This window comes from Equus caballus, chromosome 4, assembly GCF_041296265.1.
Source record: "Equus caballus isolate H_3958 breed thoroughbred chromosome 4, TB-T2T, whole genome shotgun sequence".
NCBI classification, from domain to species: Eukaryota; Metazoa; Chordata; class Mammalia; order Perissodactyla; family Equidae; genus Equus; species Equus caballus.
This window is the reverse complement of record NC_091687.1, coordinates 35,422,007-35,449,060: the sequence shown is the minus strand read 5'-3', so window position 1 is coordinate 35,449,060 and position 27,054 is coordinate 35,422,007. Positions and strand designations below refer to the sequence as shown.

General features: G+C 37.3%; 1 protein-coding gene across 10 annotated transcripts in view; it reads left to right on the top strand.

Moving 5' to 3' along the window:
* ELAPOR2 (endosome-lysosome associated apoptosis and autophagy regulator family member 2) overlaps nucleotides 1-27,054 on the top strand; it is a 166,430-nt gene that overhangs the window by 83,881 nt on the left and 55,495 nt on the right. For 9 of the 10 annotated variants that reach the window (XR_002807388.2, XR_011438122.1, XM_023639101.2 and 6 more), the window contains exons 3-8: nucleotides 13,229-13,424; nucleotides 18,192-18,339; nucleotides 21,550-21,636; nucleotides 23,757-23,862; nucleotides 25,099-25,251; nucleotides 25,805-25,893. Coding sequence is in view for 8 of the 10 variants with exons in the window: in XM_023639101.2 (XP_023494869.1) it covers nucleotides 13,229-13,424; nucleotides 18,192-18,339; nucleotides 21,550-21,636; nucleotides 23,757-23,862; nucleotides 25,099-25,251; nucleotides 25,805-25,893 (779 nt within the window). In the remaining 2 variants the exon portion in view is untranslated. Of the gene's footprint in view, nucleotides 1-11,983; nucleotides 12,068-13,228; nucleotides 13,425-18,191; nucleotides 18,340-21,549; nucleotides 21,637-23,756; nucleotides 23,863-25,098; nucleotides 25,252-25,804; nucleotides 25,894-27,054 lie in introns of those variants that run through there. The other variant, XM_070265572.1, reaches the window with a different exon arrangement.

Sequence of the window (27,054 nt, the reverse complement as noted above, 5' to 3'; positions counted from 1 at the left end):
AATACTTAAATTTGATGAGTCATGGGTTCCTGTAGTGAAGTAGTCTAGGGGTATACTGGAGTTCGAAGAGAGGTTATTTGGTTTTCCTATCGTCTTCCAAATGGTATTCCTGAAAGCTTAGTTTTTCTGTTCTCAAATGAAGGAGTAGATAAGCAAATTATTAAATGATAGTTAATTCCTTCCCGTTCATGAGATAATGTGTCTCTGTTACTGGCTAGAGGAGTATTACTGTAGGTGGTGAGTTTACTCATAAAAGGGAGATGGGAAGACAGCAAAGATCTTATGGGGAAAATTAAAGAAGAAAACCATTATTTCTTGGTGAATGATGTTGAATGAATACAGAGAGAACCTGAGAATCTCTGTAGCCTGGTGGAGACTTCAGTCTAGCAAGAGTCTTAAGAGGGTAGTGGGGTCAGTATAGGAGAAGATGATACAAGGCCGGGGAGTATGCCATCACCTGTGCAGAGAGGATCAGCTCTTGGTGAGGGAGGATTGTGGTTAAAAGAGAAACAGCGTGAATAATGCCTATTTTATTAGCCCATTGTATATTGCTTTAGTCACCTTCTTAGAAAATCTGCGTATGATTTATATGTACTTTTTACTGTGGGCTAATTCCTTGGTTCCCTTGTAAAGAGCCCTGTTGAGGTGGACTACCTAACCATTGCCAGTACTGCTCCTGATCTAGGTGACGTGCTGCTGCTGGGTAGCACTGGCTTTTGAGAGCTGATTGTTAGTTTGAAAAAGGCCATGGCAGAAATACTGGAGTATTTTACACTGTGGACATGGGCAAACACTACAAATCAGGTGCCTCCCTTCCCCTGGGAGCTGGTTGTTAAGCATTTACCAGCACACCCTGATTAAATTTATTGGCCAAAGGTTCAAAAATCTGTTACAGAATTGATGCCTGAATAGGATTTATTTCTATTTGAATATCGCCTGGGACAATTTTTGCTCATTATTTATTATAATCTTCCACAGATAATGTTATGAATCGGATACTCCAGCTGGAACTTTTCTAAAAAATCTGACTGGTAGTCAAATCACTGTTAGTTGTTACTTTAAAAATGGTATTACTTATTTTAAAAATAGTACTTTAAAAGTCGCAATACTTATGTGAGGGCTGAGCATTTTTTATCTCGGTGTTTTTTCTGAAATCTGAATTTGTAAGTATTTCTGCATTACATACTTATGTCTGCTCTGGAAACTGTTAGTTTGGCCTCCAATATGCTACTTTTTCTTTGTATGTTAAAGCCAAGTTATTTTAAGACTTACAAGAAACTTAATATATCTAAGTAACTTAGGAGCTCAGTTAATTCATGACATTAAACATGGTGCTTACCACATTACTAGTCATTAAAGTACTACAGAAGGCAGTTATGGTAATAACTGAGTATTTCTTCAGTGGCTTAGATTTTCTGTTGCTAATAATAACTATCATTTCTCATGTACTGATTATTTGCTAAACATTGTGCTTAGAGCTTTATGTAATTCTCCCATTGTATCCTTGCAACAACCCTCTCAGATAGCTACTATCAGTGTTTCCATTTTGTCGATGAGAAAACTCAGAGTTAAAGTGGTGAAGTACTGTGATTATCGCAGGTCATATAGCTGGGATGTGGCAGATCTGGGATTCAAATACAGACATGTCTGATTGCAGAGCCTGTCTTTTATCTCCTGAGTTAGACTGCTACTTGCAGATGGCAGTCTGGAGGAGCTTACAGGGCTCTGTTGGTAGACATCTTCAAGGGAAGATTTTAGAAATGCTTGTGCTTCAAGGATCAAAGTGTTGTGGTTCAGGAATGGCATGCTGCTTGCAAGCTGTGCCTGAGTGATGCCAAGATCTTGGATGGTGGCTGATGCCCACAGATGCTAGACTCAGCAGTTATGCCAACAGTTGGACCATATAGAAAAAGAAAATAAAAAAGTGGAATGTGGCAACTTTAAGTAAGTGAAGAATATTTAGGGCAATGGTTGTGTGGGTCATAATTTCCCTCTAACCTAATGTTTCTAAATGAAGTCAAACCCAGAATCTGGCCTTAGTTGAAATTGCTATAGATTCTTCAAAATGTAATTGGGTAGATCTTTTCCTCTTTCTCAAATAGAAGCTACAGAGGTCTTTTCTTAGGAAAGGGATTGTAGGAATGTTCAGGTAGCAGTTGAAATTTTTTCAGAAAATTGATGGGCAAGCTATATCATATATCTTTATTTAAAAAATCATATAAAATATGTCTGCAAGGCTCTTCTAAGTGAAGTTACTGAGAAGTCAGGTATCAGTTTTTGTTGTGCTAGAACTCTGGAGTGTATGTGAGCTTGAAGCTTACATGGCTCAGGAAATGGGTTTGGGAGGCCTCTGGTTATTAACTGACACTGGTCCCCGTTGTCCTCCTGTCCCTAAGCTCCTCAGTCTCTTAGGCAGTACTGCTCTAGGAAAGTCACTGAGATGACCTCATATACCTCCTTCTCTCTGCCAGCTCCAGAATTTGCTGCTTCTCCCAAGTGCTGGTACCAAGAGTCTTGTGTCTGTGGGTATCACTCATCATCCGAGGTCTTGGCATCACTCAGACATAGCTTGCAAGTAGTGTGCTATTCTTGAACCACAATGCTCCTTATCTTCTCTCAGAATAAGGTGATGTATTGCCCGTCTCAGCTCTGACACTTCCCTTTTGCACAAGAATTTCTAAAATCTTGCCTTGCCCCCCAGGGTCCCCTTGATGTTTATAGATCATCAAAAACAATAGTCATTTTGGAAAGGCTTCCTGGGTAGGGTACCTTGTCTTTCTCTATCACTCACTGGAGAAAGGGACTTTTTGTTTCAAACCAAACCTTAGAAATAAAAGCCTGGTTACTGAGAGTAGGGAGGGAATTCCTTTGCTTATATCCTTATATATTTTCAGACAAGTCTAGAACACTGAAGAGGAAACAAACTCAGCAAGCTATCTCTTCCTTTTGGAAGTATCTTCTATTGCTTACTCCTTCAAATATTACTCAGTCCGTGACTTCAAGAACAGCCTTAACATATCATTTTCTAGTTGGGGATAACTATTGAAGATATCTGTAATTCCATTTGGTGTGTTAACATCAGTCATAGTCTTGTGGACATTGTTTAACCTTGTATTTCGGTATTTATATAAACTTCTAATATTTGATTTTCTTCTATCAAAAAGTGCTGTGTTTGGGGCCCACCCCATGACCTAGTGGTTAAGTTTGGCGCACTCAGCTTCGGTGGTCCAGGTTCATTTCCTGGGCATGGGCCTACACCACTAGTTGGCGGCCATGCTGTCATGGTGACCCACATGCAAAATAGAGGAAGACTGGCACAGATGTTAGCTCAGGGCGAATCTTCGTCAGGAAAAAAAAAGCCCTGAATACAAAATTTTTTTCTTTCTTTTGTTTCTCTTAGATGTATATTGTTTTTCTTTTCCTTAAAGATTGGCACCTGGGTTAACAACTGTTGCCAATCTTCTTTTTTTTTTTCTCTGCTTTATCTCCCCATCTCCCCTCCCTACCCCCCCCCCCCCCCCCCCCGTACATAGTTGTATATCTTAGTTGCAGGTCCTTCTAGTTGTGGCTCATGGGATGCCACCTCAACGTGGCCTGACGAGCAGTGCCATGTCTACGCCCAGGGTCCGAACCCTGGGCCACCACAGCAGAGCGCGTGAACTTAACCACTCGGCCATGGAGCCGGCCCCTAGATGTATATTGTTATATATTTGTATATGAGAGTAAATCATGGCAGTTTAAGTCAACTGCTTTTGATTCCAGTTTAGAAGTAAAAGAAGAAGGATTTTCATGGAAAGAGAGTTGGTTTTAGCTTTCTGAGTGGAATATTTAAAAACCCATTTCTTGGCATCATAGCTCTTTCAAGTGTAGGTTTTTCCCTAGGATTCAATACCTAATCTCAGTTGTGTTAAGAGTTGGTATTGGTACAGCAGCAACTGCACTTGGGCAAATTGAGGCTGTTGGCACTGCATGGCAATTGCATGTCACACCCTAAGTCTGTCCCATGGAATGCTAATCTTGAGAAATACTTCTTGTAAACAAAAAAGTGTGTCGGGCTTTTCTGTGGTGAAATACCTGTAGGTTTGGAAAACGGTGAGAGCACTACATGGAGGGATGTAGTGCACATCTTCATATTAAAGTCTTTGAGAAATGTAGTAGTAATTTCTAGAACATTTACTGTGCATTAAGTGCATCCTGTTTTACCCAGAGTCTCCCAAGTATATTTGATGATAAGACTCTTATCCACTGTTTAGTTGGACCCCTTAGGCTAACTTCTGCAGATACTGTTTTTGGAAACACAGATTTAATCACAAATGTCTGGCTAATTTAGCAAATTTTGATTGGAGTTACTTATACTATGATTTACATAGTTTCATTAAATTTGTTTGCTCTGCCAGGTTCAGTTTCAGCATGACTGCATTGGTGTCCCATTGAAGACCTCCGATGGTTGGTGTGGTATGCACCTGGGATTAAACTCTGGATCTGCAACTAACTTGAATGTCTTGGGCAAAATATTTAGTCCACAGCTATTTATTGAGCTTTAATTCATTCACTGAGAAAAGATTTATTGAGTATTGCCTATATTCTTGACAGTAGGGATCCAAAAATAAATGAAAGAAAGATTCCTGTTTTTCAGGATCTTTCATATCTAATAAGGAAGCAGATGGGTAAATAAATTATTTATAATACAGGGGCAAAGTACATAATAGATATAAATACCTAAGGTGATCTTAGCAAGGAGGAAGGGGGTGACTTCTGTTGAGAGGGGAGTCAAGAGAGCTCACAGTGAAGCAGGTGTAAGTTTCAAGTTGAGACTCATCAGTTACCAGCTGAATAACCTTGGCAGATGATCTGAGCCCTGGCAGGTTCTTGTGAAAAACTAAGTCCTGATTTAGGGTTGAGTTGGGGATTAAATGCCATTCTTAATGGACCATCCATGTTAATTCTTTGAGGATCCCTGAGGCGAACCCTGTAGGAAGATGTTCTTTAACTCGATGCAAAGTGGCATGTGAAACATTGGCAGGAGTGCAGATTGGGGGCAGCACTGGGTTTTCTTTGGTGCTCTGTGAGATCTGCATGGCTGGCTCTCAGGGAGGATGTGAAAGGAGACAGAGATTCTGGCAAATCTCATAGGCTCCCATGTGTCATACCAAGGACTTAGACCTGGAGACAACCATTCACAGGTGTTTGAGGGGCTTAAATGAGGTGATAAATATAGTCTACAATGCCTGAAATCACAATTATATAAAAATATAATTTAATAGTGATAAAAATAAGGGAAAATTATAATAGCCAGTCTTTATTTGCTATATGCCAGGCACAGCTGTAAATGCTTTATGTGTATTCACTCAAATTCATCTCGTCATCCCAATAACCTTGTGAGGTAGGTCCTTGTATTACCTCATACTGATAGATCAAAGGCAGAACTGGAATTTGAAACCAGGCAGTCTAGCTCCTGGGTCTGTGTTCTTAATACCTATGGTGTCCTGCCTCTTTGGAATACACTACAGTGTATGCTGAGCAAATGTTAGTCTCCTTCTTGAGGCATCTGTGCTCCCCTAACATTTACCTCTTGACAGAAATGTGATGCAAATTAATACCCCTTGTAGGTAATTGAATTTCTTTAAAGATGGTATATAGAGGCTCAGATATACTGCTTTGTGAGTCATTAATTGATTAATGATCTATTTGTACATTGTATTCCTAATTGTGTATATTTTTTCTGGAAGGTAAGAGAATAGCATTCAGAATTTAGGGCACATTTTTAGTTATATCGTCATATACAATGAGAAGTTAGTTATTTAGTGTTTTTTTTCTGTGCCTGGAAAACTGCTGGTCCTTGATACATACAGTATGCTTTCATTATTTAACATATAGTAGAAAAATATTAGTATTTTTTCAACTATAGAAGTTCTTAATTTAAAATAGAGTCCTATTTCATTTTTCCCAAGAGGGGAGGAGCTGTAATTCTTTCATGGCTCCTAAGAAAACTCCAAACACTGGGATATTTGTTGATTGAATAACTTTGGTGTCATCAAATGAGACAATGAGTTCAGACTTTCATTTCTGTAGGTGTAATACAGAGATATAATCAGATTTGTAAAAGTTTATTCTCTATGTAAAAGGACAGAAACATTTTGTGCTCAGTAGGCTTAGTTTGGAATGTCAATGCATCAAGGTCCAGGTGGGAGGAGTGCTGAAGTTCAGTCAGCTCAGCAACACACAGGGGTAGGTGAAAGGCAGGAGCGAAAAAGATGGTTGAAAGAACGGCTCAAAATCAGACTTTACATCAATTGTAGTGTTTGATGGGAGCTATGAGAGAGCTTCTCTGAAAAAAGTGTTTTCTAAGAAGATAAGAGAACTCCGCCCTCAGAACTGCAGAATCAAGGGGAGAGGCTATCAGGAAGGAGGGGGTGACTGACGCTTTCTAAGGAGGAGGAAAAGTTCAGGATGACAAGAATCAAAGTGTTAGGACATAATTGGAAGTTGAGAAAACTGATTTCACAGATGCAGTGTTCTGCCCCCTTTAGTGACCTCATCAAATACTCTGTTTTCCTTCCCCTCACCTTCACCATTGTATTTTTTCTGTAAACCTGTGTCATCCTTTGCCCAATGGACTGGAATTGGTCTCCTGCCACATTGAATACTGAAGTCAAGAAGTTACAATAAAGTACATTTGTATTTTCTTTTTAAGATGAAAACTACCTTAGTTCTCTTTTTCTGACTAGTTGGGAAACTAAAAATTGGAAACTTTTTATCTAGGCTCTGCTAATTTAATGGGGATTGTTATCTGTGGTGTTACATGGATCAGCTTTTCTGCCAGGAGTTGGTGATTTTTTGGGGGGAGGGTGTATCTGGTTGATCAGTCCTAGGAAGCACAGTGATGGTCATACCTGACAGCCTATGGGAACGTCCTACCTGAAAGCCTGTGGGAGGGCTCAGTCATTGGACTGGATGTTAGAAGTGAGAATTGGTTTTCAGAGATGTAGAGGCAAGACTTTCACTAAATATTCTTTTCAGAGAACAGTGAATTAGAGAACATTAGCCAGAACTGGTTTGTATTAGTGTATTCTTTTGTATGTCTCTTGTCTCACTTTCATTTTGTAAAATGAAAGGTGAAAATTATTTTTTATTCCTTCTCTAAGAATTTATTTATTTAAATATGAACTTAAAAATTATACCCCTATGGCCTACAACTTCATCCCCAAGTCTTAAAGAAATGTTAGATTGTTATCGATAGGATTGAGCTTTAAGAACTTGGTTCTAATAATTTTATTGTACCTCTTCGGAGTTTACATAGCATCTCGTGTGTTACTTCACGTGGCCAAGCAGCTCCACTGGAACTAGAACTTATTCTTTTGACTTCCAGGCTATTCTTTTTCACCTGAAATAGGGATAGTGGATTTTTCTCAGTTTAACCATAATAAAATCTTCTGGCTGCATGGTACCACAGGGAGTCTGTTTACTGGGTAGAGAGTCGTAGGACTCATGGGAATCTATTGGATAGAGAGTCTGCGTCTATTGACTGTAGAGAAGTTGAACCAAGTTGCCCAAAGTCACACAGATGAGGAAATTTGGGATTGGTACTGGGAGGATTTATACCAGATAATCTCAACAGTCCTTTTGGTCATTCTGATAGTTTTATTACATATCATGATTTATTCAGTCTATGATCAAGTCATGCCCCAGGTCACATAACTTGTGAAGTATAGTGGACCACTAATACATCTTTTCAATGCTCGTGAATATTTGCTCCTCACGGGAACATTACAGTGTCTGCCACTATTAGAATCTGGACAGTGTTACCTTCCATTATGCTACTCCAGCCTTACGTTGAGCATGGCAGACAGTTGATGTACTCACAACCAGCCTGCATTGTTGCCTTGTGTATTTTGACAAGAAAAACACCTTTTATGATAAATAAAATCTTCCCAGTTAAAGGGAACAAAGATTCCCTTTAGCCAAGGAAAAAACAAGCCTTAATCTGAATAAGAATACCAGCAGGAGTGACCTGTTTGAATGCACTGTTTTGGATTCTCCCTGTCTCACTTTCATTTTTGTAAAATGAGAGGTAAAAATTATTTTTTTCTTTGCTAAGTATTTCACAAGTAAGAACTTGAAAAGATAGTGTGTGAATGTTCTTTTCATCACTAGTACAGAGGGAGGAAGAAGAGCTGAGATTTGCTGGGTTCCATATGATGTTGAGTTTCTCTTAGATGCCATTGCCTACTTTCTTTTATTTTCTGTGAGAAGAATTATAATAATAAACCTCACAGGTGTTTGAGACTTTAATTATCTGATCATGATAATTGACTGGATAAATGATTGATGAAGGTAAAATTTATTATTTTTGAGGTCCACAAAATATGCATTATTTTCCCTGTTTGTACTGCCCTTAATGGCAGTGAATGATAATAATAGTTGCAAGATTATCCTTCTTTTGTAGTCAATAATAACATTGTTTACAGCTTTAACCTTATTTTATCTTATTTAAATGAAACTAAACAATTGAAGGAAAATAGACTATTGGCTCATCTTAATTCTGAAATTGATTGAATTAGTCATTTTCCCATAAATATATGTAATTATTTTCTAGTTAACTATTAACTTAGGTTAACAGATAAGATAGAATTTTATAGTGAATTTACCTTAGTAAAATGTCGATTTGATCTATTTTGAGGAAGATAAGTATAGACTAGACTAGACTAGAAGTTCCATGAGAGTAATGGCTGTTTCCATCTTGTTCACCCAAATACCCTTGGTGCTAGTGTTTGCCTGCCAAATACAGGTGCTCAAGAAATAATCGTGGAGTGAATTAATGTAATATATTGTGATTCCCAGATGCTTACCTGTAATGAGATTGCATAGGCTCACTAATTCATCATCTCATTAAACAAGTAAATTGAAAATCCTTTTATTACCACTTATTATTGCTGTTTACTGTTTAGAAGACAAATTATAAATAACTGAGTTAAATAGAAAAATGGATGAATTATGAATAAATGTAATTGCTGGCTGTAATCTTTCAAATCATGAGGTCTCTGGAGGAATAAAAAGCAAAACAAAGAGGGCCTTATGGTGAAAAGATTCAAAATAGATGTTCTTTAATGTTAGGCATAAATCATAGATGATAATCAGCATATGAATGATTCAATTCAGTAGCCATTATTTGCTACATTGTACTGGGTGATTTCATGATCGTAGTAATGCTTTGAATTTTCCTGTCTCTTCTTTCTTTCAGAGTGGTTTCCATACTCTCTCATAGAACCACAAGCAGTCCTCTGAGGGAGGATGGGAAAGCGTATTCTCATTGGAATGTGAATGAATGGAGGCACAGATGGTTAAGTAAAGTGCCCCAGCCATTTGCTAGTTGGTGACAGACTAATATAAATGCTTTTTGCCATATCTGATTCTTCACACCTGCATATTTCAACCCTGCAGATTCACAGTAGCAGAAGTAGATGTCAGAAAAAGAGAGGCATAAAGCTGAGAAAAGAATGTCGAGTTTAGCACATGACCTTTTGGTTACAGTTTAGCTTCAAGAGGCTAGGTTTCTAAACGTCAGTCTTCCGAAACCAGATGCTTAGGTAAAATATTGTGAAATCCCAGAGTGCGCCCACTGTTAAGTAGTGTGTGATCTTGGGCAAATAAAGATCTTTCTGTTCTCATATTCAAGAACTTCAGAGGTTGCTTATCTTTCATTCAGTTACTCTAAGATTTTGAAGTTGTTGAAGAAAAACAGTATTTATTTTAGAAATGATTAATTATTCAAATGAAATAGTCAACTCACATTTATAGCAATTACAACAGCTGTTTACAATAACTGTCTATCATCCTGCTTTTGTTGAAAGGATCCGAAGTTGTACACTAAATAAATGTGAATGAAGAGTGTAGTCCCTAAGATTATAAAAGCCCTTATAATCTAACTAAAAACCAAATGCCAAGAAAGCAGTGATGAAGTAGAAAGTGGATGTGGCTAAGATAGAAGATATCACAAAAAGAAAGTCTGGTCATCATTGGTGACTGCCAGAAGAGGTCGTTGGTGCTAACTGTATTGACATAATCTCATGGAGTAAGTTGTGTTTAGCAAGAACGTGTAGCTCTTCTCTTCCTTTGACATGTGGCTCTAGAGCTGGCTTCCAAGATGGAAAAAAAGATTGAGGAGTAGTAAGTGATTAAAATATAAATAACTTCAGCCTCTTTATCTCCATTGTATTATTAAAGGCCCTGTACCCATTTGACTATGTAATTATTCTGAAGCAATGTGAAATCATCAATCCAGTGGCAGAATTCTTATTGTCCCAGACCCCTGAATTATATTATTAATAATTCTAGCCAACATTTATTGTGTGGTTTATGTCGGGCACACTGTTAAGAGCTCTACATGAAATATTTTATATATTCCCACAACAATTCTTTGAGATAGATATTATTACCATTTTCCATTTACAGGTGAGGACATTAAGACTTATGAAAGTTAGTAACTTGCTAAAATATTTTGTGAATGTGTTTTCTGTATGTTTTTCAAGAGAAACCTGAGGGTGGGGAATGGTTATTGCTTTATAATGCACGTAAATGTTGTTTAACAGTTCAAGATAGGAAGTGAAAAAATGATGTGAATTTATTAAAGCATTTAGTTGGAATTGCTAGCCTTTTTTGCATTGATTATAATAATAATTGCTTGAATTGAATTTCCTGAGGCAGCAGCTTTGGAATCAGACAGACCTAAATTTGCATATCAGCCTTGCTTCTTCTTAACTGGGTACCTTTTTAGTCAGCTTAACTTAAATGTACTGTGCCTCAGTTTTCTTCTCTGGTAAGTGGGCATCATATCTCCCCCTGCCCCCCAGTTCTGTTATAATACAGTCAATCTTCATTATTCATGGGTTTCATATTTGCAAATTCTCCTACTTGCTAAAATTTATTTGTAAACCCCAAATAGCCTCACAGGCATTTGCAGCCATGTACGGAGCAAGAAAAATTTGAGTCACTGACCACATGGTCCTGGCTAAGCTCGAACAAGGTGACATTCTGCCTTCTTATTTCATTTCTCATCTTGTCAGCAAAGTATCATTTTCACAGTCTATTCAATGCCAAGTTTTTTCCCCGCATTTTTGTGCTTTTTATTAGTGATTTTATTGTTTCAAATGGGCCCCAAATGTAGTGCTAAGGTGTTGGCTAGTGAGCCTAATGTCCAGAAGGCCATGATGGACTTTTCAAAGAAAATACATATGTTAAGCTTAGTTCAAGCATGAGTTATAGTGCTCTTGGACATAAATTCAATGTTAATGATTCAACAATGTATATTAAATAAGATGTTTTTAAACTGAAACATACATAAAACAAGGTTATGTATTGACTGGTTGGTGAAGATATTGTGACCAGAGGCTTGCAGGAATCCGACCTTGTTTATAGGAGCAGTTGTTCAGTATTTGCTAATTTCGTGTTCACAACAACTTTATTTGACTACTGTGAATAGCAAGAATTGACTGTAGTAAATATTGACTACATTAACTTTCAACTTTATCTCTCAGTTTTTTCTTTCTGGCCTTAGACAAGGAAACATCTCTGAAAGAGTTGGAGATATTCTTAATGACTTTTACATTGTGGTGAACACTCTCTAAAATAGTGTCAGTGTGTTTAGAAGACACACTTTACAAACACAATCTTCTCCTTTTTAGCTTCTAGAGTTCCTTGAAACAAGTTATCATAAAATATTACTTATTAATTAAGTTAAAAGTTCAATTTTGGACACTAAACTGTCTTCCAAGAGAACTTTATTTTATCAGAAAGTAAATATACTATGGTTATTATCTCATTTTTCAGAGATAGAAACTAAGGCCTAGAGATATGAAGTAACTCCCTCAAGGTCACAGAATTAGGAAGTGGTACAACCTGGTCCCAGGATAGTTTTAACCTTGTAGCCAGTGTGCAATATTCTTTGCTTAAACTTGTCTTATTTTCTGATGTTTTACTAATTTTAGGATCTTGATGCAAGAGTTAGAAGTTCATTGTACAGCATCTTAAGCTTTGCTGAAGAAAACTATTATATTTATTCAGTGAATAAGTAAGTAGATGAGTGTGGGGTTTAGCTCTAATTCTTTAATTAGTTTTTCAAAATTGGCTTGTTTTTATTTCTTGCTAAGTTTCCAAAAGAGATGTGAGGTTTTGCTGCTTTGCTCTCTGCCGAGAGATTTGTTTCTCTTCATAGGATAATTTGGAGGTTTTATTTTCTTCTTGTTTCTTTAATATCCTGATTAAAGGATTAGAAAGCCCTTTGCTATATTTGAGTCACTAATACCACTCTGAGCACAGAACCACACACTTGGGGGACATAGATTTGCATTTGTTGAATGAATAATAGCTTAGCCTCAGAGCTGCCTTCTTTTCTGTAACTGCGTCAACTGATCTTCACGTTGCCCTTGCCTGCTGTCTCTGCATACACTTCTCAGAATTAGCAGAGAATGTGACATCAGTAATAAGATATAGGTTGTGGAGATGTCTAGGCTGGAGTTGTGAATATTGGAAAAGTGGGCTTATGGCTTCATAGTGAGGATACTTGTTTAGCTATTGCGTGTGAAACACTGCCCTCCCATCCATTATCCTCTTTATGTTTCATTCTCACTCACTGGATCAGCCTTTTAGTCGGACTTAGTGTTTGTCAGATACAATTAGTAATCCAAAAAGTAATCCTTGTTTTCTGGAAGCTCAGAATCTCCCATGAGCTGATAAATGGTGTGTGTGTGTGTGTGTGTGTGTGTGTGTGTGTGTGTGTGTGCGCGCGCCCGCGCGCGCGCATGCGTGCTTTATTGGAAGTATTGCGAGAAAAGTATTGTAGGAACACAGAGGGAGGCACAACTGCCTGCATGGGAGGTCTGTTATGAAGAGAGTCCTTTCTGAGTTGGAACAGGAGTTTTCCAGGTAGAGCTGGTGGGTTGTCAGTGTCTCCAGAGAAAGAAGAGCGTAGCAGCAAGAAAGAGGATGAAATATTTTGGGAATGATATAAATTTCGTTATGGTTGGAAGAGGATGGGACAAGGGATGAGCCTGGTAAAACAGATTGGGCCCAGATTGTGAAGTGCATGTAGTGATAAGAGACTTTGGAAAGCTTTAATTAGGGTGTGACATGATCAGAGCTTTAGAAAAATAATTCTGATGACAATGTGAAGGGGAGGAAGTTGATGGGGGAGTGCAGTGACTAATGGATTATACAATCTTCTGCCTTCCAGCTTTCTCCTGTGCTTCTGGAGAGTATTTAGAAATGAAGAACCAGGTATGCAGTAAGTGTGGTGAAGGCACCTACTCCTTGGGCAGTGGCATCAAATTTGATGAATGGGATGAATTGCCAGCTGGATTTTCCAATGTTGCAACATTCATGGACACTGTGGTCGGCCCTTCTGACACCAGGCCAGATGGCTGTAACAAGTAAGAATCCAAAGGAGCCTTTGTATCTTGACTGAATACTTGGGAAGTGTGTGGTTGCTCTTTTTCAGAAAGAAGTTGGGGGTAATCTCGGTCCTGACTGGGATTATAGATAAACTAGTTGCAAAGAGTCATTTTTTTGGACAGTCATTATGAATAATGTAGCTGAATTTTCATGAGGTTAAAATAATTGCTCTCTAGACGTAATATATATTGTATCAGAAATTCAATAAAGCTATTAGAAAAACAAATTAATTTTCTAATAATATAACTACATTCAAGCCAGTGATGTTTCTACAAACCCTTCTCTAATTTTTAATGGATGATTTCAGATTTTTTTTTTCTTTTCCTCTGAAAAGAAGAATGCATAACCTTAATTTAGATCCTTGATTATCTCCTGTAAGAGAGAGTGGGTTAAATACTCACTTCTTTGCTTAATTTCTACGTTTTACATAGGAGATTATTGGCTTTGCCTATGACAACGCTGGAGGAATGTTAAATTGTTTTGAAAAAACACAGAGTGTTTACCTTTGGGCTGTAACCCTTCCTGTTCTCTTGCACATTGACTATGTAAAATTTCCTTTCATGTGGCCGTGATTAGGAGAATTAAACTTTAGGCCATCGGCTATCTTCTGAGAAGAAGGGCTTCTCAGAAACTCAAAATTTTTGCAATGAGCTAAGGATGCTGGGGAATTATTTAGCTGTGCTAAAAGATGTGTTCTCTCCCTCTCTCCCTTTTGTCCTTCCTACCTTTCCTCAATCCCTCCTGCTTTCTAGCTCTCTCTCTGTGCCAAGTGACATTTTTGCTTCCTGATAATGGCCATTTCATTTTATAGGGTTATGACATTAGACGTCATTAACAGGATTATTTCTCAAAATATATATGTAAATGTGTATACACGTGTGAATAGATATGTGCACACATGTGTATATATACACACGTGTACTATATATATATATATATATATATACAAATGTATATATGTGTGTGTATATATGTAGTTTAAATAAAAGAGTTCCTTATGGAAGGTGTTAGTAGGATGTTATGGTACCTCAGATCTTTGTCTTGGTAGGCAGGAGATATTGACGTCTTCTTTTTCTACTTGGAATAGTTTATTCATTAAAGAAATTGAATGATAAGCAGAAGTTTTTCAATCTACTGTCTTCTAGTATAATTTTCTTAATGTAAATTTCAGTCTGATATTGCTATGATTACCTCCCTCCTTCCCTCTTTTCTTTCCTTTTTTCTACCTAGTCAATCTTGCATTTTTTTTTACTTCTTTATAGTTGGTTGGGTCATATAGAAGATGTATGTTGAACTTCATAAGAAATTGCCAAAGTGTTTTCTAAAATGGTTGCATCAGTATAGACTCCAGCAGTGCGCTTGAGTTCTAGTTACTCTGCATTTTACTGACATTTGTATTATTGTCTTGTTTTATTTTAGCCATTCTCGTGTGTGTCTGTGAAATGATATCTCCTTGTGGTTTTAATTTGCATTTCCCTTCGTATAATGATGTTGAGCACTTTTCATATGTTTGTTGTCCATGTGTTTATTTTTTGTGTGAGGTGTCAAAATATTTTACCCATTTTCTACTTTTTTGGGGTTGTTTTATTACTGAGCTGTAGTTCTTTGGTTATTCTGGACATAAGTTCTTGTCATGTATATAGTCATATAATATTTAACATATAATATATGCATATGCACATATACATATACGTGTGTGTAATATTTCCTCCTAGTCTGAGGCATTTGCCTTTTCATTTTCTGAAAGATATTTTTAAGTTTAAAATTTGAAAAACTACAATTTATCAATTTTTTTCTGTTATGATTAGTATTTTTTATATCTTCAGATAACTTTGCTAATTCTTGATTGCAAAGGCTAAAAATTACAATATGCATTATTATAGTGTAATTAGAGATACTGTACTTTTTCTTACGTAAAACTTTACATCAGTATAGTTACATTTACACCCGCTTCTTTGTGCTATTGTCATATGTTATATTTAGAAACATATTATAAACCCTATAATACAAGGAAATGTGTTTTAAATAATCATTTTTTTAATGAATTTAAGAGATGAAAAAATATAGCTTTATATGTTTATCTACATATTTACCATTATTGGTACTCTTTCTTCCTTTATATAGATTTGAATGCTCAGCTAGTATTTTTTTCAGGCTCTAAAATTTCTGTTATCATTTCTTGTAATGCAGGTCTGCTGCTCACAAATTCTCTCCAGCTTTTGTTTACCTAAAAATATCTTTATTTTAAACTCAGTTTTGAAGAATATTTTGTTCAACATAGGACTCTGGACTTTTTCTTTTCTCTTTTTATGCTTTAAAGATGTTGTTCCAGTACCTTCTGAACTCTCCCTTGTTTGTGATGAAAAATTAGCTGTATTTTGTATGATTAATTCCTCTCTATATAATGTCTTCATTTCTCTGACTACTTATAAGATGTTCTTTATATCTTTGCTATTCAAGAGTTTTATTACAATGTACTCAGCATTGATTTTCTTTGTGTTTAATGCGTTTCAGGTTCACTGAGTTACTGAGATTTGGAGGTTGATTGGGAATTATTTTAGCCACTGTTTCACCAATAGTTTTTCTGCCCCTTTCTCTCCCTCTTTTCCTTCTTTGACTCCAATTACATGTATTTTAGACCACTTGATGTTGTCCAAAAGTCACTGAAGCTCCAGTTTTCTTTTCACTTTTTTTCTTCCAAACTTCAGATCACATAATTTCGATTCTTCTATCATTAAGTTCACTGGCCATTTCTTTCGCAGTCTCAAACTTGATCTTAAGCCCCTCTGGTGAATTTTAAATTTCACATATTGTAATTTTCAGTTATATAATTTCCATTTAGTTTATTTTATGATTCTTATTTCCCATCAAATACTTGCGATTCCCCATCCCTTGACTCATTGTGTTCATCTTTTATTTAATGTTATTGATTATATTTGTAAGAACTGTCTTAAATACTTGTCTGTTTCTTTTGCCCAATTCTTTTTTCTCAATTAAGGGTCAGATTTTCCCACTTCTTTGTATGTCTAGTAAATTTTTATTGTATCTTGGGCCTTGTGAATGTTAAGATGTAGGGAATGTGGGTTATTTTTTTCTTCATTTGAAGTGTGTTGAATTTTGTTCTGGCAGGCAATTTATTTACTAGGAGAGCGCCTTGATCTTCTCAGGCCTGGTTTTATTGTTTTTTAAGGTGGCTCTGTACTGGTTTTACACTTAATTCTAGGTCATAGCCTTTACTCTAGTGCAGGTATTGGCAAACTACAGCCTGTGGGCTCTCCCTCTGTTTTTGTAAATGAAGTTATATTGGAACACAGCTGTGCTTATTTATTTCTGCATTGTCTATGGCTGCTTTTGAGCTACAATGGGGGACTTAAGTATTGCAGGAGAGACCAGATGGTTCACAAAACCAGAAGTATTTACTGTCTGGCCCTTTATGAAAACATTTGTTGACACTTGCTCTTGGCATGGCCCTTATTCCTAAGGTGTACAAATTCTAGAGTTTCAGATGAGTGTCCAATATGGTTATCAAGTTTTCTCCTCTCTGGCTGGCCTGGAGCTCTAATGACTCCCATTAAAGTGACCTCTATGATTATGTTTCAGCTTTTAGTGACTGTTCTCTGGTAGGTACACTCCAGCCCTAACCTCAGGACCTATGGAGAAACTCCATGTGGACTTCTGGAGCCTCTGTTTTCTCTGATTCTCAGGCCTGTGAATTCTAGCTGTTTCAGCTGACCCAAACACTCGTCTCGGATGCTCAGCTCAGTGAGACCACTGTGCTCTGCTTGGATGCTATGTCCTGGTGCCATAGTCTGGAGAGTGTCCTGAAGAATGAAGTCAAGGTCAATTTGGGCTTTATCTCATGTGTCTTTCTGCTCTCAAGAATCTCAGTCCTGCACTGCCTGTTGTCAATGTTTGAACATGGCTCATATATTTTGTTTAGTAGATTATTAAAGAGAAAGGGCAATCCAACGCCAGTTAGTCATGTGGGATGTGGAAGTCTCAGTCTTTCATTAAGGTTTTTTTCTATTAGAAAAAAGAAAAGAATTTGCCAAAATCTCACTCTTATCATCCAGATAAAAAGTTAAATCTGAAGAGAATGATGTTACCTTATGCTGCCCTACTGTTTGGTTAGAAATTTTTTTTGCCCAGAAAGTCAATATGTGATTCCTTATTGATTAATTCTAAGAATTAACTTATGGTTAGATTTACAACCCAAATTTTGTTTAACAGTGTATTTTTAAAATTTTTCGTCCTGTTTTGTAGATAAAAGTTCCAATTAGACTTTTATTCCTACTATATACTATGAAACTGTGATCTGCATTTTATTTAGGTTCATTTTAGATTGGCTTTTTAAAGGACTATTTCTTCTCTCATAGCAAGAACCTCCTCACCACCCTGCTATGTGTACATGTTTATAAATAAAACTTCGTATGTTGTTTGAAAGAATAATTCCACATAAGACTATTAGAATTAGTGGTCACCTATACAGTGATCAAATTTTTTGGTGAAAAATAACAGTTTCATAGCAAATTGATACATAACCTTACCACAATTTTGGAGCTCATGTGCCATAAGAAATGAACATTTGCCAGTAAATGTGTTGGCCTTTGAGTTCTGGAAAAGCTTCTCGTCTTTTCTGCTGTGCTTTACTGATGGAACTACTTTTGAATCTGAGTTACATAACTCGTGAACAGAGGCGGTTTCTGAATGCTCACATAAAATGCCTCTTGGTTTTGTTTCCACAGCTCTTCTTGGATCCCTCGTGGAAATTACATAGAGTCAAATCGTGATGACTGCACGGTATCTTTGATTTATGCTGTGCACCTTAAGAAGTCGGGTTATGTCTTCTTTGAGTACCAGTATGTCGACAACAACATCTTCTTTGAGTTCTTTGTAAGGGTTTTTTTATATTCTAGAATTTATTTATTTTTTTTTACTGAGGAAATTTCACCCTGAGCTAATATTCATTGCCAATATTCCTAATTTTTCGCTTGAGGAAGATTAGCCCTGAGCTAACATCTGTGCCAGTCTTCCTCTACTTTATATGTGAGATGCTTCCAGAGCATGGCTGGTGAGTGGAGTGGGTCCGTGCCCGGGATCCGAACTCGTGAACCTGGACCACCTAAGCAGAGTGCACGGAACTTTAACCACTTTGTCACAGGGTTGACCCCCCAAGAATTTACTTTTTAAGGAGAATTCATGTAAAATTTCTTCTAATCAGTTGTTCCCATTCCATTTTATGCCTCTTCAGTTTTTCATGTTGACTGAAGCTTTTGATACTAAAAGAAAAATTTTTTTCTATAATATTTTATCTAATGGTTAATATTGTTTCTTTATGTCTGAACTCCCACCTTGTAGAGTAACATTGGGCTTGTTTTACTTTGGTTATGATTATTAAATGACCATTTTGTTTAGACTTTTTGTGTAGAAAATATTTTCGCCAAGATTCAGTTTAATTGTTTTTTCTTTTTTTTCTTTTCTTTTTTTTTTTTGAGGAAGATTATCCATGAGCTAACATCTGTTGCCAATCCTCCTCTTTTTGCTGAGGAAGACTGGCCCTGAGCTAACATTCGTGCCTGTCTTCCTCTACTTTATATGTGGGATGCCTACCACAGCATGGCTTGCCAGGCGATGCCATGTCTGCACCCAGGATCCGAACTGGTGAACCCCGGGCCACCAAAGTGGAACCTGTGAACTTAACTGCACCACCGGGCTGGCCCCCCAATTGGTTTTTCTAATAGCTACAAATGTTATTTTGTTGAAAATATGTTTCCACCAGTTTTAGTTTTTGTTTAAAAGGTTTTTTTTTCTCTTTGCAATTTCAAATATTTCAATTTTTTAAGTGTAATCATGGCAATATTTCAGAAGTAGAAGTGGCCACATGTTTCTGATTCTATCAGTTTTATACAATCTAAAGGAATCAGTGGGTGGGTTAGTTGATGTCTCTGTTAAGAGATTAAATAGCATTGCAGAATATAGGATAAAATAATAGTCTAACAGAATAGGCTGTTACCACTAAAATTATTTAACTATTTTATGTAAACTAAATTTAATCTAGCAAATATTTGTGGTGGTGGTGACTCAAATGCTTGAGAAAATGTTTTCAGATTGACTTCTTATACCAAAAGAAGTGTGTGTTGTGCAAGTAATTGGGAAAATATCTTGTAAAATGTTTCTGTGGTCCAGTTTCCAGGAACAAATGTACTAATAATTCTAAATTTATATTGCACTTGATAATGGAAATTTCTAAATCAAGAGTTTGCTAGGAAGAGATATTTTCCATGAAAGTATGAGCCTTAGATTTGAAGTCAAGAGATTCTGGCTCAGGTCCCAACTCTGCAGTTGCTAGTTGTGTTATTGGGCAATTAAGTTAACTTTCCAGCCCTTGGCATTCTCTTTTGTAAAGTGGATTGTGACAAGAACTTTTAAGGAGCCTCCTGACTCTAATATCCTTTGAGTTTAAGATGTTAAGCAACATTCAAACCGACTTGCTTTTTAACCTCCGTTTTGTTTGCAAAATACTTCTCAGAGTGAATAATTTCCTATTTCATGAGACAGTTTTGCAATATTACTAAGACTAAAGTTAAGAATCAAGGTAATTATATAATTGTAAGAATAAGCATTTAGTTTTGTATTGTCTAGTAAGTCGTTTGAGAGTTGTCAGTAAAGATACTCTTGAGTCATGAAGCTTCATTACTTCCTTTCCATGATGCCTTTGTTATTTTGGCTTTTATAGACTGAAAAGGGATGGCGAGTTCATGTTCCTTCTTTTAGTGATTATTGACTCAGAGGGTCAACTCTTCACGGTCATCATGCTAATGGTTAATGGAAGTGAAATGTCTGAAGACTGAAAGATACAGTTATACCTATGGACATTACATAATTTAAAGCAATAAAGTATTTAATTTTAGAAGTATGTGGGAATTTCATTCAGCTCTCCCCCTCTCCTTTTTTGTAAATGGTGAAACTGAAACCTAGAGAGAATAAGCAGTTGGACTAAGGTTATACCTTTACTAATTACTTTTAGAATGAATAGCAGAACTCAGGTCTCCAGAATGACAGAAGAATGTCACAATAACACACGATGTCTCATTTCAGCTGAAAAAAAGGTTTCTGCCTATCCAAATATGGACCACCAAAGGTATATTCAGGGTCCAAATCTATTTAAAGATGTCGTAACACTTGCATTAAAATGGTCATTATGCTTATAATGTAAATATGACACTTAAATTTAATTAAAGCAGATCTCCTCAGTAGCTGATATTAAGTCTTTAGGAAATATCTCTCATGGAAGACATTTTTATGTTGTTTGTAAACTGGACAGGAGGCTTACTGAAGTGGCAAGATGATTTAGAGAAGAAAGAAATAGACATCTTATTTTAACCCTACCCTGTTGCTGACTATTGTGAAATACTGTAAAGATGGTCTGACTTTTTGATGTCTGTATTTTTCGTAGGCCTGGAAAAGCAGTTTTCCTTAGGTATTTTGGAAGAATTGTCTGGACAGCACAGAGTGTTTAGTGCTAAAGATAGTAGCTGATTTGAGGTGGCATGGCATGTGCTTAACATTTAACCCCCAGTGAAAATTTGAGACTTTGACGTAGGCTGTGGCCCCTTACCTACACATTTGGATTAAGTCCTGGGGTTAACTGAAGACAAAGCAGTTCTCATTTAAAATTTTACTGCCCTAAATCTTGTAAAATTAAACTTTATTTTTATACTATTGGGCCTGCATGGTGAATGCAAGCTTTTAAAACATTTTGGTAAGTTGGGCAGATTTTTGTGATGACTTTTTCTCCTTTAGTGAATTTTCAGTGTTAACTGCTCTCTCCCCCTCTCCCTCTCCGTCTCCCCCTCCTTAACTCTTAATGGGCTAGCCTTTTTGTTACAATAATGAGGATGGTTTGCTTAGAACCGTTCACTCAAATGCAGTTGTCACTTAGGCTCCAGAGGTCATGGTGTGTTGACTTGTTGAGAATTACTCATGGCCATTGTTTAGTATGTACTAAAAGAAACTCTTGCAGCTTGTCCAGTGCTGAGTAATGAATTTAATTAAAGCCATTATTCAAGAAGCTTTACTGGGGCCCTTGTGTTTAATCCACAGATTCAAAATGATCAGTGCCAGGAGATGGACACTGCCGCTGACAAGTGGGTAAAACTCACTGACAATGGAGAATGGGGCTCTCACTCTGTAAGTCTCTCTCTATTCTTCTTTCTAACCAATCCATTCATCTCCTTCCTTTCTCAACCCTTTTTTTTTAAAGTTTAAAAAAATCAAAATTGCGTATTAATTTATACAATTTCTAGTTAGGGAAGAAATTGACCCTAAGTTTCATGGACACAGGTTCTTTCTAGGTACTTTTTCTTACCTTTCTCTTTCTCCTTAGGTTCCTTTCCCTTCTCTTTCCCATTGTACTTCAACTTTTACCTTTTCAAAGGGTCGTTAAGAAGAGAGAAGTCTTTTTACACTAATACACAAAACCTCTGGATATGTAAGTTTACAGATGTGCCTATCACATGGAGAGAAACAGTGACTCTTGGCATTGGAAGGATCCTTGAGTTCCTTTCATTCAACTTTCTCTGCAGTTTTTCCAACAAGTGATTTTCAAGCTTGTCTTGTTGGGGACTGTGCTGACTCCATTGTTGGGCAGCTCTGCATATCACAAAATTCATCCATTTTTGGAGCCTAAACCTGCTTCCTATTTATTTGCCCCCCCTTGCTCAATGTTCTCCCCTCCCTAGTCTCATTGAGTCAGGTAACTACGTACTACTCCACAGGACAATGCTAACGCTTGAAGGCAAATATCAGGTATCACAATCTGTGAATCTGTTATTATTTGAGGTACTATCTCTTTGGCGTAAGACATGGATTTAAAATCTAACTCTGGCTTATTGGTAGTTGTGTTTTTTTAGGCAATTGGCTTAATCTCTTTGAGTCTGATTTTTCGTGTGAGAAACGGGAGCAGTCTTGCAGGTTCAATGGGATGATGTATGGGAAGGGCCTAGGGTGGTGCCTGCAATGTAGATTGAGCTCTATTTCAATAAGTGACCGTCCTTGCCTTTGTTGTGGCAGGTGCCTCATCCTTGAGTAATTAATATAATGTACCCTTTCAGAGTAAGTTTTTGATTTATATGTCTGGAAGTGATATTAGTAGCACTTAAGATGCATTTAATTAAGCATTCGTTCAGCTGGGCTTTGAAGGTACAAGCAACCGTTGGCAACAGATATACTCTCTTCACTTATGAAGACTTAATACAAGGGGAAAGTACTTAACGCAGTACTTCTCTGAAGCTCTGGCAGGGTAAAGTAGTTGGCTGTATTTTAATTTTATACAGCTTGAATTTGGCCAGCCAGAGACCACATAGAAGAATAAGGGTGCAAATGAGAAAGCAAGGAACTCTTAAAATTAGTTCGCTTGACTAATGAAATGTATCAGAAAAGTGTTTGATTTATGAATAGAAAAATGTTCTGGTGGCAAAGGAAGCAAATATTAGATGTAGTATCCAGTGTTTAAGCTCTGGAGTTGTACAGTTAAATCAGGCTGTCCTATAAGAACAGTCGTATTTTTCTCCTGTTGCTGTTGCAGTGTTGTTTACGAAGTAGTTTTAAAGGAAAGCAAACTCGTCTGTTGCCTTTTTGTTTTCAGAGCCCAAAGATCTACTTAGGAATAGTGGCAGCTAATAAATATATAATTGGTCTGAATGCCCTTCACTTTCTAAAATAAGTGTCTTTTAAATATAAACCAACACTTCGTGTAAATGTTTTGAAAATCATTTTACCTTTTTCAGACTTGAAGAATTTTCTTTTCCTTCGTTATTACTCTATTTTTTTTGAGTTGGCAATCTATTTTTTAGAAAATGTGAACTTCAGTAGAGCTTAGGTCTGAATTAACAGTAGACTTAAATTTATGGGTTGCAAATTAATGTATTTTTATTTTCCCTAGAGTTTCATTATTTATGTTTTTTTTTTGAGGAAGTTTAGCTCTGAGCTAACATCTGCAGCCAATCTTCCTCTTTTTGCTGAGGAAGACTGGCCCTGAGCTAACATCCGTGCCCATCTTCCTCTACTTTATGTGTGGGATACCTGCCACAGCATGGCCCGCCAAATGGCTCCATGTCCGCACCCGGGATCCGAACCAGCGAACCCCAGGTCACCGAAGCAGAACATGCGCACTTAAACGCTGTGCCACTGGGCCAAGCCCCTAGAGTTTCATTATAATGCATTGAAAAGTGTATAAGGGATTAGCTTTTAGGTATGGTTGGAAGTAGCATGGTTTATCTGACCTAAGTGTCTTGTGTTTCTCTTTACAGGTAATGTTGAAAGCCGGCACAAACATACTATACTGGAGAACTACCGGCATCCTTATGGGTTCTAAGGCCGTCAAGCCAGTGTTGGTAAAAAATATCACAATTGAAGGTATTTCACAGTAGTCTGCTTTAATAGTCTCCTATCACATTTTTTAGTTAGTTAAAATATTATTTCCATTGTTGCTGTGGCTGGCTCAAGGGGACATGGGACAGGAATTAATATGCTAGGCATCATACAGGCCTAGAGACCCTGGTTTTGTTCCTGGCAAGTTGACTGGAGTTTTTTTTGTACCCTTAAACTGAATTATTTAATCTGAGTGAAAAAGTAAACATGATGAAAATTTTATGTATCTTTAAAGAAAAAAAAAATCTTTGTTAATAAGATTTCATTCAAGACATCTCTATTGTGCCAGGCCTCAAGCTCACCCAGGTCACTATTATATCCATAAAAGTAACAGTAAAATAAACATCTTCTCCTATGTCCTAAACCTTTTGCTTTTCTGAGCCATCTGGGCATTTTCTGGCTCAGAAGAATGGCCAATAAACCCTGGCATGGTTCATTCTCAATTAGGGCTGCTTTTTTTTTTTTTGTATGTGAGGAAGATTTGCCCTGAGCTAACATCCACGGCCAATCTTCCTCTTTTTTTTGCTTGAGGAGAATTAGCCCTGAGCTAACAGCTGTACCTCCATAGCATAGTTGATAGTTGGAGTAGGTCCATGCCTGGGATCCAAATCCATGAACCGGGCTGCCAGAGCAGAACACACAGACCTGGGGCAGGCCCCAATTAGGGCTACTTTAAATTAAAACAGTGATTCTCCTTTATTGAAGTTTGGCTTATATTTTAGTATGTTCTGCATGCTCATTCCTGTGACACTAACTCATTGGTCATAGGGACATCTGCTGGCAAAGGCTGGAATTACAAATCAGGAGAGAAGTCAGGCCATTTCTAGGGTCTAATAGGTCTTGTCTATGACTTAATGAGCAGTAGAGAAAAAGGGAACAGGTAGCCACAAAGATCACAGCATGGGAGGCTTATAGAATTGGAGGAGTCGTTAGAGTTTGTCCCACTTCTGAGTTAGTGAAGTTGTCTTTTGACAACTCGGTTTATATATTTACTATACCTCTATCAAATTTCAACCTCTTGTTTAATTGTTTTATTCAGTATCTATCCCAGTTCCTTGCACTCAGTAAATACTTTCTTGCTGTTGAATTCGTGAGATAAAAGATAAAGGCTGAGCTTACTATTATATTTCTCTCTCACTTCTGGGTAGAAGCAAGAAGGTGCTGCTTTGCTTGTTGCTGTTGGGTCCTCCCTCCCATGCTGTGTTTTTCATTACCACACAGGGGTGGCATACACATCAGAGTGCTTTCCATGCAAACCAGGCACCTTCAGCAACAAACCAGGTTCATTCAACTGCCAGGTTTGTCCCAGAAACACCTATTCGCAGAAAGGAGCCAAAGAATGCATAAAGTGTGCAGAAGACTCCCAATTTTCAGGTAGGACTAGTCTTCACCAGTTTATACTCTTTGTTCTTTTCTTTCGAAGTGTATGTTTGTCGAATGTGAGGTCATAAGCGAGAAGTCACACATACAATGTGATGGGAACAGTGGGCCAGAAACTAAAGTGCTGAAGTGAATCAGTATTGGATGGATAAAATATGACTTCTTGTTATGCCTTTCTGCATGACTTTTCCCTTTGTAATTTGTTCTATTCCACACCTGACAGGTAACTGCTTTGGATATGTTTATACTAATCTAAAAAAAATTCATATTGTAATTTTAGATGATTCATTGGCATAGAGATGTACTTAAAAACTTTGTTCCAAATTTACAATGTTCAGTGATAATGGAATAAAGCATCATGGAAACGTTCATTGCTCTAGGGAGAATAAAAATGCAGGCCTTTCTTTTCTTTAGGCCTAGCTAGTTCTACCTGCATTTCTCTGGTAAGGTTATTTTCAGTTGTCTGCTTTTCTTTGTTTTGACTTTTGCCTTTTCTTAGAGCCACAGTGGAAATGACTCATTTCTGAAATGTGTTTTTATACTGCAGAGGAAGGCTCCAGCGAGTGTATGGCCCGCCCTCCCTGCACCACTAAAGACTATTTCCAGATCCACACTCCATGTGACAAAGACGGAAAGGTATAGGCCTTGTTCAGTCAACTCCATCCCATAGCTATCCAACCCTCTTCCCACTTTGAACAGATTCTAATTTGTTCATGAGAGCGTTAAAGGAGCTGATTTATACCACCTGTATACAAGTAGTACAGAGAGAATTTAAGAATTTAGATTCTGAAGCCTGCCTTTGTGGCTTTGATTTTCACATCTACTGCTTATTAGTGCTGTGTGCAAGTTATTTGCTTTAAGTCTCAGTTTTTTCATCTGCAAAATGGGGATAATATCAGTACCTACTTCATAAGGCTGCCATGAGAATACTCAATTTAAGAATCCTAGCACAGCACCTGGCACATAGTGAGTGCTCAATAAATTATGGCTATTTTTTTTTTGTCTTTTTTCTTCCCAAAGCCCCCTAGTACATAGTTGTATATTCTTCGTTGTGGGTTCTTCTAGTTGTGGCATGTGGGACACTGCCTCAGCGTGGTTTGATGAGCAGTGCCATGTCCGTGCCCAGGATTTGAACCAACGAAACACTGGGCCGCCTGCAGCGGAGCCTGCGAACTTAACCACTCAGCCACGGGGCCAGCCCCAATTATGGCTATTTTTAACATTTTTTTTCAGAAGTAGTAACATTGGGAGGGGCACAGCCTTAAAATGTGGACTCTGACTCACAGGATGGAAATATGTGGAACTTCTCTGATTATTTGTTCACTCAGTAGATTAGGTCAATAAAGCCACGCAGCCATAGGCTGATTCAGTTACGGCAGATTACTGTGTAATTGCATTTAGAAAATGCAAAGTAACTACCATATAAATGGCACTTAGCCAGAGGAAAAATACACACATGAACTCTGCAATTGACCTGCCATCCTCTTAGTTAAAAAGTTAGCCTCTACCAGCCTCTGTCAGTGGGAGAAACTGAGATTAAAGTGGCTGTGATGGAGTGTTCTTTCTGTATGTTTGTGTCTTTGAAACAATGACCTTTAACTTCTTAACCTAGTTTGGAAAATCTGTACAGATGTCAGTATTACTTTCATTTTTAAATTTTGTATCCTTAGATTCTAATCTGTAAATCTTATATGGTTATTAATCTTACCCTTAGTCCTTAATTTTTTTTTTAAAAGAATTTACTGGGACAGTCCAGTAGCACAGCCGTAAAGTTCACACGTTCCTCTTTGGAAGCTG